Source organism: Hippoglossus hippoglossus, chromosome 3 (assembly GCF_009819705.1).
Source record: "Hippoglossus hippoglossus isolate fHipHip1 chromosome 3, fHipHip1.pri, whole genome shotgun sequence".
NCBI classification, from domain to species: Eukaryota; Metazoa; Chordata; class Actinopteri; order Pleuronectiformes; family Pleuronectidae; genus Hippoglossus; species Hippoglossus hippoglossus.
Window position 1 is genome coordinate 15504310 of NC_047153.1, and position 12176 is coordinate 15516485.

General features: G+C 41.9%; 1 protein-coding gene across 5 annotated transcripts in view; it reads left to right on the forward strand.

Moving 5' to 3' along the window:
* Positions 1-8599, forward strand: part of furina (furin (paired basic amino acid cleaving enzyme) a) — an 80880-nt gene extending 72281 nt beyond the window's left edge. For all 5 annotated transcript variants that reach the window (XM_034581298.1, XM_034581299.1, XM_034581303.1 and 2 more), the window contains 4 exons: positions 2665-2844; positions 2941-3065; positions 3925-4047; positions 5481-8599. In XM_034581298.1, coding sequence (XP_034437189.1) covers positions 2665-2844; positions 2941-3065; positions 3925-4047; positions 5481-6088 — 1036 coding nt within the window. In that variant the 3' untranslated portion in view covers positions 6089-8599. The remainder of the gene's footprint in view (positions 1-2664; positions 2845-2940; positions 3066-3924; positions 4048-5480) is intronic.
* The last annotated feature ends 3577 nt before the right edge of the window (positions 8600-12176 follow it).

A 12176-nucleotide genomic window follows, 5' to 3' on the forward strand; every position in this document is an offset into this window, starting at 1 on the left:
GAGACGCAGGGTGTGATAAGAGAAATCGACATTAAACTGTTCCATGACAGGATGAGATGCTCGCGTATGACTGAGCTGTCATTCTACACTGCAGTGGTTCCATTTATTTTCATCTTCAACTTGACAGTGGTGGCATCCTGTTCGCGTGCGTACCCATGTGTATTGGTGTAGCTGCTCCGCTCTTGAGGGAGCATTTAAAAGAGAAATCATCATCATCTATCTATCAATTTGCATTCCTGTAATCTAATATGTGTTCTCAGCCATTTTATTCCTCCTTCTCCTGGTGTCGCGGCCTAAATACAGTCGGGCGTCTCTTTATTATGCGCTCCGTTAGGGTTTGAGGTTTCTCTCTCTCTCTTCTATCTGCTGCAGCCGTGAGATGCTCAGAGCAGATGGTCGGAGCGTCTGGGAGCAGCAGTCGAGGCAGGTTATTCAATTTGTGTTGTAGGTGTTTAGCTGACTTACTTATTTGGAGTGAGGTGAAATAAATGAGCAGGTAGGGGCTCATTGTCATTAACCTAAAAAGAATCATGGCACTATTCTCAAGAAGGGGAAAGGAGAAATGGTACTTGAACGGCTATATCAACATTGGCACTAAATCAACATCATCAACCTTATACCAATTACAGTATTTGCCCGTTTACTTTGGCTGTAGAGTGAGCAATGAATGAGGTTTTAAGTGATGTTCTGTGGCTAAGAGGTTGATGATTTCCAGACTGATAGAAGTTTTCATTTTGTGATTTATATTATATCAGTAAGACAACCGTTGTGTTTTCATCAGAAAATTGACTGTGCTTTGAAGCATGGCGAGCACAGCAGAGCCCCAAAAAAATCCATCTAGTTGCCTTGCTGTGGGTTGGTGTTCCTGTCGGTGTTGGAACCTCTGTATGCAGGCCTGGTGTGTTTGTAATGTTTGTGTCACAGTGTGAAAAAGAGTGTTTTCACCCAGGTGTCATGTTTGCTTGCTTTATAAATGTGGAAGAAGGACAACAATTTCCCAGGGAGGGTCACACACACACACACACACACACACACACACACACTTACACTTCATTCTCTGGTTAGAATGCTATTACTCCACGCTGCCTGACAACTGTCAGAAGCTGACTTTTCCGTGCTCGCTAACTGAAATGATGGCTTTTTCTCTGTTTTTTAATACAACTTTATTTATTGATGATCTGGGCATCAGGAGGATTTCAAGTGTTTTAGGAACAACTCACCAACCGTACCTTTACTGTTTAATATCTTGTCTATATAGCCTTTAAAGAGGATTTACCAGACTTTATCATATACTTCCACCAGTGATACAAAATATTTTATAACCGTAAACTCAACAAACTGGAGTGTGGCATAAGCTTGAAGCTCTGACATATCTTTTCAGAAAGTGATTTATGATTCAGAGACTCTCTTGTTTCTCTGTAACATACTCTACCAAATGGATGGCAGCTCTTTAGGCTTGGCTGCTTCCCAGAATATTTTCGGTGGTTCTGTAAAGCTCGAAACACTCTGGATTTCATTCACATTCATTTCTCTAAAGGATCTTTGCAGTTAGGATTCAGAACAATTTAAAAAATGCGAAATTACATATGTAAAATGCATGTGATGTGGCCATATTTGCTGCAACATGCAGAATGTCAAGTAAAAACACAGTTGAACAAAAGTAATATATAATTAATAATTGTACAGCACAATATAGTTCTCGTGTTATTATACAGGAGTCCTTTAGATTTCACATATCATATGTATCGCTGTCACTGAGGTGACTTTCACCTGCAGCTGCTACTGAAATATTGCTGATAAAAAAGTTCTCATCTTTCTACAGTGACTCAAGTTTGAAGCATATCCCTCTGTTCTTCTCTGCCATCATGACTATTATAGTGCCACAAATGTCTCTCAGGCCTTAAATCATAGACTGTGCTGCAGTGGTCAGCTGGCAATGATTAAAAACTTCAGCAGCAATTTGTATAAATTTCCATTTCCTCCACGTCCCTTTGTGACTCTGCCCAGAACCACCACAAAATGCATTTCAGTAGCCTAACATGAAAGTATTGAAGGGGACATTGAAGTCATTTTGCATCACAATAATGTGGACATTAAGTGTAAATTCCGAGATAGTTCTGAGAGAGTCTCAAAGGTGATTACAGCGAGTGATCACACGACATCCTGTTTATAATGTGGGCACCTCAGTGTCACTAAAACCTCACGCCTTCCTTCTCCTCCTCAGAATTGTTGTGGATGCGTGTAATCTCCTAAGCGGATTTAGGGGAGGCGGGGTGGGGGGGTAACAAGAGGAGGCTGCTTTACTTCCTCAGAGGACACTGATTCAACAGGTTGTGAGCGACTAATCCTGTTCAAGGCCAGAAACTCTTCACCCATCACAGGCTCACACACTGGCCAGGAGCAAAATGTCACTCACACACTTACCTGGAAGGAAGCTTATCCCGAGCTTAGAACAAGCCAGTAATAATTTCAGCCACTCACAGACCAAGACTACGCAGGCATGCACACACGCAAGCAGGCGCACACACACACACACACACACACACACACACACACACACACACACACACACACACACACACACACACACACACACACACACACACACACACACACGACTGTCTTAACATGTCTTTGCTATGTGTCGTTTCTCACATTTGACAGGAATATTGGCAGCCGTCTATCGATCAACATGAGCGTGGGCGCCTGCATTGGGTCAGACAGTCACGTGACCTCATTAGAGCACGTTCAGGCGCGGCTCACCCTGTCCTACAACCGGAGGGGAAACCTGGCTATCCACCTCATTAGTCCTGCCGGCACACGCTCCACACTGCTCCACCCCAGGTACAAACGCACAACTGCACAAGCACATATATATATATATAGTAACTGTTGGTAAACACAATGCATTTACGCCGTCTGCGTGTTGTTCTCCTGCAGGCCTCATGACTACTCATCGGAGGGTTTTAATGACTGGGCTTTCATGACCACCCACTCCTGGGATGAGAACCCCACGGGGCCGTGGACACTGGAGATTGAGAATGTGGCTGGTGCCAGCGACTATGGTGAAACATCTTCATCATTTATTAAACAGATAAAAAAAAAGCAAACTCTTTTCTGGAATCACCTGCATATTTAATTTAATTTGCTGCTTACTTTCCTGAATGATTCAATAATTGTTTGATAGATGAAATGTCTGAAAATAGAATAAGAATGCGCCTTCTTCATATTTCTTAAGATCTTAAGTTTAAAACAATAGCAAATTAAAGCTGTGAATTCTCACACATGAGCAGCTGTCATCAATTTCTCATTTTTAGATAAAGAAAGACAGATTTCTATTAGTATGGTTAGTCAGTCCTACTAATAGTTGCATGTGACATTAAAGCGCATACCTCCGCCAAGTCCCAACAGTCTCTTTATGAAACCAAATATAAATTCACTAGATCCAGATTTTTATTTGGATCTGCACCAAATTTCTCACACACTAAATATCAGTCCCGAGGGTTGTGGTCCAGACAAGTGCTCATTGAAAAAATCGTATAGTTGACCCATCTCAGGATCCTCAGCAAACAAAAACCACCAAGTTGGAAGTTGAGCAAACGACAGACGGACAGAGAGCCGACGTAGAACACTTCACACCTCCCTCCTTATGAAGGTGATTTACTAAAGTGGGACCTCTTAAAGGCCCTACACTGAGATGTGCACTTTATGACACTCTTATTAAGCTCAAAGTGAAATCATGGCGTCTTCAAATTGCGTCTCATTCCAGAGTAATTTTCTGTCACTTAATGCAGAAACTCAGTCTACAATAAGTGGAGGGTACATTTGACAAATTCACCCTCGGGAGAGCTGGAACCTTGCTGATTTTGACAGGCCTACGTTTCCCCTCTGTTAATTTCTTTTATTCTCCATCCCTCCACTTAGGAACTCTGACCCAGTTCAGCCTGGTGCTGTATGGCACCGGCTCAGCATCCTCCAGCTCGTTTGACAAGCCGCAGCCCACCAGCAGCAGCTGTAAGACCCTGGACCTAAGGCAGATATGCATCGGTAAGAATGATGTCGCTGGTCTCCAGCTGGGTCCTCACAGGAAGTTTCTGTCACAGCAGCTGAGGACTGGTAGTATAATGACAGCGTCATGTGGAGATGTGATAAGTGAAGTGGCCTGGATACTGTGAGGTGAACGGGATGAAATATTATCCCGTATGACATACGGCGTATGTGCTCAGCTGCATCTGTTTGCATTGTCTCTCTGTGCCAAATGTGAGCAGCTCTACTTTAAAGTCACACATGCTTCATATCAGGAGTCTAATTTAGTATTAGTATCAACTTTGAATGAAGATCTGACTTCTGATGAAATCTTTTTCATCATCTCATCTAAATTTAATGTTGTCCTCCACACTGCAGTCTCCTGCTGAATCCAAATCCAGTTCAAGGTCTAAAGCTCCCACTAACAGTGTGAGGTCCACCTACACTACATGTTGTCTGAAATAGTGACAGTCTGACCCCTACAGGCTGTCAGAAGTATGTACATACTGACAGAAAACATCATAAACATAATCATTTGAGGGCTCCCTTAATGTAATCATAACCTTTTTGATCATCATGTATCCTGTAGTGCACAGGGTTTTACAACTTTGGGCTTAAGACTTTATTTTTCTTTGTTTTTGAACAAGTTGACAAGCTGCTGTTGTAAATCTGATTTTCCTCCTTCTGTTGAGTCACACTCCTGTTTTCAGCTCTGTTACCCCCGGCAGCCAGAGTCTGTTAATTGCTATTACAGGCAATGGTCTGCATCTGGACCTGCTGCAAATGGAAATGGGTCCGTTCACTTAAACGTCTCGGCAAATCAATTGCAAAGCGTTTCATCATCAGTTTTTTTTTTAGTAAGCAAGTGATGCACTAACAAAAAGTGGAAATGGCAACATGAAAGTGAAATTGCCTCAAAACCATCTCACAATGACCCATGGATTGAGTGAATACAGAAGTGTTAGACAGTGCACACTTGCTATTTTGAGAGCATAACTGACAAGTGTAGCAACACGCACTGCACTAAATGTACACAATGCATTCAATGATCATAAAGAGTGACACTCCTTATTCTCAATATTCGCCATCTTGGCTCTGTAGCAAAAGGGGAGGACAGCTTAAATGATGTCCAACAAAAGGACAAGAGGAAACGTTGTCAGTAAACCCTTCATTTTTAAGTCAAGTAAGAAAATCAAGAAATCAGCTGACAGAAATTGTCAGGCATGGATCACATTTACATAGATCATAATTTCTGGTGTGAGCACTGTCGGTATTTGTTTCGGGACAGAACGACCCTGTCAGAGACGAAGCTATCATTCTTTAACCATGTTTTCTGTGCTCTGAGGTACGAGTGACTGGGCAGGAGTCCTGGTTCTCTGTTTATGTGTCCTGACTCCTATGAGGAGGTAAAAGTTGAGTGTGACTGTTAATTTCAGTTTCTTTCTGTGTTACAGAGTGCAACGCCGGCTACTACCTCTTTCAGCAGGGCTGTGTGAAAGAATGTCCGGCAGGTTACTCAGTGGGCTCCCAACCCCTTAACTACACAGTGGGAAACTTCATATCGCCAGCTTCCGTCCCAGCCTGCCTTCCCTGCCCACTGCCCTGCCTGACGTGCAGCAGCCTGAGCCCTGAGGCCTGCCTGTCCTGCCCCCCTCACAGCTCCCTGAACAGCTTCTCTGGCACCTGCCTGCATCTCAACCAATACATGCGCGAGTCCCCTGGCAGCTTCATAGTAGGCCCGGGTAACCCTGGAACGCGGGTCCAGCTCAGCTCCCAGCTGCCCATCACCATTGCCGTGCTCAGCTGCATGGCCATCATCGCCACCTTCGCTGGCATCTTCCTGCTGCTGCAGCTGCGCTCAGGCGCAGTCATCAAGCTGCCTTCTTTGGAGGGAGGTGGTGGTCTTGGGGGTAGTTTCAGCCTCGGGGGAAATAGGGTGGTGTCTTACCGTGGCATCCCGACAGTGTGGGGGGATGACGGCGTAAACACAGACTCCGAAAACGAAGAGTTTGACGTCCACAATGAGAGGACTGCCTTTATCAAAACACAAAGTGCTCTTTAATGCCTCCCGCACATCCCTCCTTTTCTCCTGCTTTTAAAATCCTGTCAGCCCCATTTCTCTGGTAATTCAGGGCTGTGGTAACTGTCCTTTCACAGTCATCCCTTTTTCTTTTTCTGTCCGCCTGGGTTTTCAGCTGAGCCCCACTCCGGGGTCTTGTCTTCCCCTCTGCTTGTGGGAGACCTGATGGGAAGCTGCTGTCTCTCAGAACTCGGGATGGCCCAAGCTTTGCTTTATTCACACATCAACGCATTTCTATTAAACTGGCTCTCTCCCTCCTCTTACCCTCAATCACTCCCAGGGTCTGTGCAGAGTCCATTTTCCCCTCCAGCTCCCCTTTCCTACAGTAAGCAAATGATTATTATTTCCTTCTCACTATTTCTCTCTTTCCTTCAGTCTCAGTGCAGTAGCCAGATGAGATTGTCGATTGTGAAAAGTAGACGTGTGTGGTTGTGGGAGAACGAACACATGTCTGAATGACGGTGTGTGACTGAGCGTGTAAATCTGATGAATAGTGTTGTGCCCTTTTATAGAGAAAACTAAAGCTGCTCCTGTCACATTAAGAACTTCAACAACTTTAACAACTGATAACAACAAAAAAGATAATTCTACCCAGTGTTGTTTGGTGACATTAATGTCCAAACGTCTGTTCAGAAAAGCATCTCTTATCCGTAGTGCTTTTCAAGTGCATTTTAAAAATCTAGAGCGTGATAAGTGAGTGAGAAGGAAATGTCCAGACTTTGGTGGTTTAAAATTCTGTGTCAAGAGTCAGAGAAACAAAACAGGCTGAGAGCTTTCTGGATACGTCATTACGTTACCAGACGGTTATTGTATTTACTTGGAGCAAAATCCATCTTTCATAGAGTCGCTCTTTTTATCTACACAGTCATTGTTCTACGTGTGATTGGGGGGGGGAGGCTTTAGTTCTTCTATTGTTGACACGATCTGGAACGATCTCTCAGCTCTGGCAGAACAAACTGAGTCAAACAACTAGCAACGTTTTTCCTACCTTCTGGGATTCTCAATGAACAGACCGTATCGTGGTTAAGAAACTATAAATTCTCATGGAGGGCTCCCAAGAAATTGATAAATTAAAAGCAATCTCACACACACACACACCACACACAGAGAATTGCAGATTGGCTACTATATCAACCCTGAGGCACAATCCCTTCTGGGGATATTCAATGTCTGACATGCTCACACCCTGCGGCTGAGAGAGAAGCAGCTGAGATGCTGATGGGACCCAGAACAATGTGGGACTGTCGAGCACAAGAGCTTCTCCAAGCAGCTGGCGGCTGTTGAGTTACCTGTGATTGATTTCTTGACGGAGCAGAAACGACAACAATACATTAAGGCTTTCCCCTTTAGTTAGAGCACATTAGCACCACAAACACCTATTATACACAGCCTGTGTGCGTGTGTGTGTGTGTGGTCAAAGGTGGCGAAAAAATGAATCTGCCTTCTGACGTGAAGCTTTCTTTTCCTCCCTCATCTCACGGTTCCTGCTCTTTTTCTTCAAATCTTGAATATTGTTTGGAAATCCTGCGTCGAGTCTCCACATCTCATCAGCGTCTCTGCACTTCCCCTCCAGTCTTCATCTAATCTGAAATTCAGATCATCTCTCAGTGTACTTGCCAATTAATTATATTCTGAATGATGCTGAACTATTTATTCTGAGAGATTTTTAATTATACCTTTAGGGAAGATAGTTTTAGAGTGATTTTTCTTCTGGGCAGGTTATGATCTAAAATATGCAGCTCGTGATTTAATCCAGTGTAGCCACATTGAATCCATTGATCTCTTTTTCTGCTTTGTTGAAATGATGATTATTATTATTATTATTGCTGGTAGAAACACAGTGGAGCTTGCTGAGAGAGGTTGTCATGGTGATGACGTGCATACAAAACTGCAGCTGCTCATCGTTTTATCTACCTCTCATATCATTCAGCAAGGTTTCATATGCAGTCAGAGGAGCTGTTAAATGATTATAGAGGTCACATTATATTTAGGACAGATATGAAAACACTCAAATCTATGTTGTAGAAGAGAAACAAGCAATTTGCAATTCAGAAACTGTAAAGCTGCTGTGTAAATCCTAGTCCTCTATCGCTCCTGAAGTGTATGTATGCCTTTATGATCAGCGCTCATGGGCAGCCATCGGCTTTGTAATAGAAAATGGAGGGTTTGCCCATAGATCTTGTTGGCCAGCGTTTTAAGTGCTGAAATCGATGTAAAATAGTTGTGGGCGTTTGTTTTCCTTACCGCTCGCACTCAGTCTCTACTCAGACTGTTCCACTTGGGGTTGAGACCTTTTTCACTTCTGTCACTGACAATCAATTTCCTTGTTTTTTTGGTGAAGGTGCACAACCACACAAAACAAATCCATTTTAATGAAACCGCATGTGTTGGGAAGCCTTCTCAGAAGGAGTAACACATGAGAACTGCGTGTAGAGTTGAATGTGATTTGAATAGAAAAAGTTTGGTCAAAGTAAAAAAAAATATATAAAAAAATCAGCAGAGAATAAAGACAATTTAAACCTGCCAAAAATCCTGTGCAGATGGATGGAGAAGAGCTGGTGTGTGTCCTCTCAAACACAACATTGTGCCAGGAAGCCTAATTCATCTCAGATGGCCAGTGCAGGTGGAGCACATTTGGCTTATCGTGGCAGATTCCGCCAGAAAGCACTAAACTGGATTGGAAACCAACCAGAGGATGTGGCCTTAGAGAAAGTTAATACTGTTTGTGTGCTGTACATTAGTGCCCACTGCCATTTAGGCTTTGATTATCCCCAGTTTAAGACGGATACTCATTCAAAAATGTAATAACTGCAGCCTCAGACTGGAGACGCCAAATATGATTGGCTTCCCAGCGTGGTTAAGTGTGCAAACAACAGATAATGTTGCTCATTATCTGTTGTGGCAACAAAATTGCCTCCACAAATTATTTTCTTAAACTCTGGAGGCTCTGAATTTGCTCTTTTAGGTGAACAATACTGTGGGACTTCTACCAGTTTGATGCCATTATTATGGATAGTTGATGCTCAGTCTAGTCAGCATTGTATATTCTACATCTTCCCTTAGAAGAGATTCTTATTGCTTCCAGAAAAACGACAAAGTTTCTCCAAAAGTGCACACATGAAATCATGTATCCATCATGTTGTCGTCACTACAGCTTGATAAAACTCTGAAAACTTTAAACTGATGAACTCTGAGTATTCAAGTGTCTTAAACTTTTAAGAATATCACGGACGCAGACAGGCATTAAGTAGCGAGTGCTTCCAAAGCACGGGGAGAGAAACCATTAGCAGTCAGCTTTCTCCCTTCACTGCAAGAACGTGATGGAAACGCCACACTAAAAAAGAGTAAGAGGTTCTCTAATCGTGCCAGAAAACTGCTCCTAATTATAAGGCAACCTCTTCATTGGCACTGGAGTGTGAAGCCTGTTAATATACAAAGTTACAGGAATGTTAGGAAACAAAAGTGCTCATTGCAAATTGTTGTCTCTGATTATAAAAGAAAAGAAGACACAGACTTTGTCTTTATATTAACTGATTCATGTCGTGTGGAGCTGCGGTCCGCCCTCAGGACGCAGCCGGAGGTGATCCATATTAAGTCGGAAAGAGTTGATCGGAGCAATATCTTTGGCATAACCAAATACAATCATTTCACTGCTGTCTGATGTACCGCTTAGACGCGTTTTGCTTTCAGGTTGTCACAGTCCATCGACCCCGTTCGCTTGCGTTCAAAGTGTTATGTTGATCTCATCCTGTCATCTCTGCCCTTTTTGTTTTGAGACACCCTGTTCAGCAGCTGTGGAGGGAGGAGGCAGAATGTATCCCATCTCCATTAACTTAAGGGCTGAATCAGATCTGCGTGCGTCCGTGTGTGTGCACATGCTTGTTGAAGTATAAATAAAACACTTTGTGACGGGGCGGTTAGTGAAGCGGCCTCAGACGACTCGGTTGACCTCCTGCCGCCTCCTCGGGAGGTTCCTGGCCTGTGGCTGCACACAGTACCTTACAGATTTGTGACCTATGAATAGTGTACAAGAATGACTATCTTATATGGGACATAACTCTAAAATAAGGCCTATTTTTGTACTACATGAATGGTGCAGTGTAATTTTCTTGTAATTTAAGGATTTTTTTTTTTCTTTTGCTCTTGTTTTTCTCCTTTTTATTTAATTGATGTCAATTATAGATTCTACTAAAATAAAGATCTATGCAAATTTGAATGTGTTTTTATTCACTTGAACACTTTTAATCATTACTTGGTGGTATTCATGTAGAGTGAGTGATAGAACAACTTAACTTAAAGTACTAGAACAAAGTAAACCTACTCAATATTAAGTATAAGCCCTGCACTGAACAACCTTTTTTAAGCGCAAGTATCAGCAGTTTAATTTTGAGTTTCATGAAAAGTGAAAGAACTAATGTTTGCTCTTTTGTGGAACCAACACTTCATTCTGACATATCAACCACTGTGGGATTTGCATGAAATGTTATTCTGATGTTCGTGGACTAAAAATCCCACCTGACAAACAGGATAAGTAAAAATTATACTTGAGTATAATTTTAATGTTCTTCACTTAAGTGTTTAATTTCCCTGCTACTTTACACTTCACTATATTTTAATGGAATAATTCCCTCACTTTTTAGGGTTAGGGTTACTAATAATTTTACAGATATAATTCTTACATACAAAATACATTCAATTTCTAAAACATGTATCTTTAATTGCTTAAAATCTTACTTGAGTACTGATAGTCTTATTCTCTTTAAAACAAATAATCTGCCATTGATGTAAAGATATTCCAACTTGTTTTTAAACGCAGAATAGCTTGCTTGTTATAATAAGGATTTATATTTTTATAATATAACCATTATCAGACACTGATAAAATAAAACGGTATAAAGTTACAGGCCCCCATCAAGCAAATAACACCTCAATTGTATGATGTAGTTCTGTGTGTAGTGGAGGTAGTTCACTGACATTAGAGAGTTGTTCATTTATAAATGTTTCCATTGTGATCATCAGGTCAAAAATGTTATCTTCCCCAAGGAAGTTAGTTATCAGGATTACACGAAAAGCTACTGCACAGATTACCACCAAACTAGGTCAAAGGCTGATATTTCTTTTCACTTTCCAATGTGAGTGCTCAGGAGTCACTGTGCGCTTTTAAGTGCGATGTATAAAATAGATTGAAAAACTCAAAGTCACCTGTAAAAGTGTTTTTTTTCCTAATTTCTTTGAGGTATTCAAAAAATTATTCTGTTTTGCTGAAGGTCCTGGTTGTCATGGTTTAAAATAGTTTAAATGATACTGTCTTTCTAGTTCCTGCAGCAGTTTGGTTTTCTACTAAATGCAATGTTACTAATGACATCCACATTAACTAGTAAGATGAACAGGACAACATGAACACAGACAACTAAGCTCCCACATCACAGTCCTGGGATGTCATAAATTAGATTTATAAGATTAGAATTAGGTCGACGTGACCAGTGATGTCTTTACATTTCAACCCCACATAAAGGATCATTCTTTGTTTGTAGCCTCAGTGTTTCCGCTGTGGTGTGTGAACGCACCCTGGGGCCTGCTGCATTAGTATTTCTCTGTGTTTCTGTCCCTTCTTCTCTCCAGCCTGTATAATGAGTGTATCTGATGATGTATGGCTGGTGTAATTAAGCCAATGGGTTTACAACAGAGAAGTTGCTCCCAACACCAACCAAGTCATAAATACAAGTAATGAAGTGAGGCCGGGTTCACGCTGAGGTAAAAAGAAAATGAAAAGCTTTTTCTTCTTTTATGCAAGAAACACCATCAGCAGTTTTTTACAGTCTGTGAACAGTGGACTTGAGAGAAGAAGAAAAAAACTGCACCTTGGGAAAGTTTCAGCACAGCAGCCATTGCTCAAAGGTAAACAGCACTAAGCAATATGTTTAAATCAATTCCTCTTTGTTTCATGTGTAGTAACATATTGGGTTCAGCAGTAAACCTCCACCTGCCTGCATCAAACTCCCTGTTGGGAAAACTTTGCTCCAATAGTCTTTCCACTAACAAGACACGTAAAGGGGACACATGCTTTTTA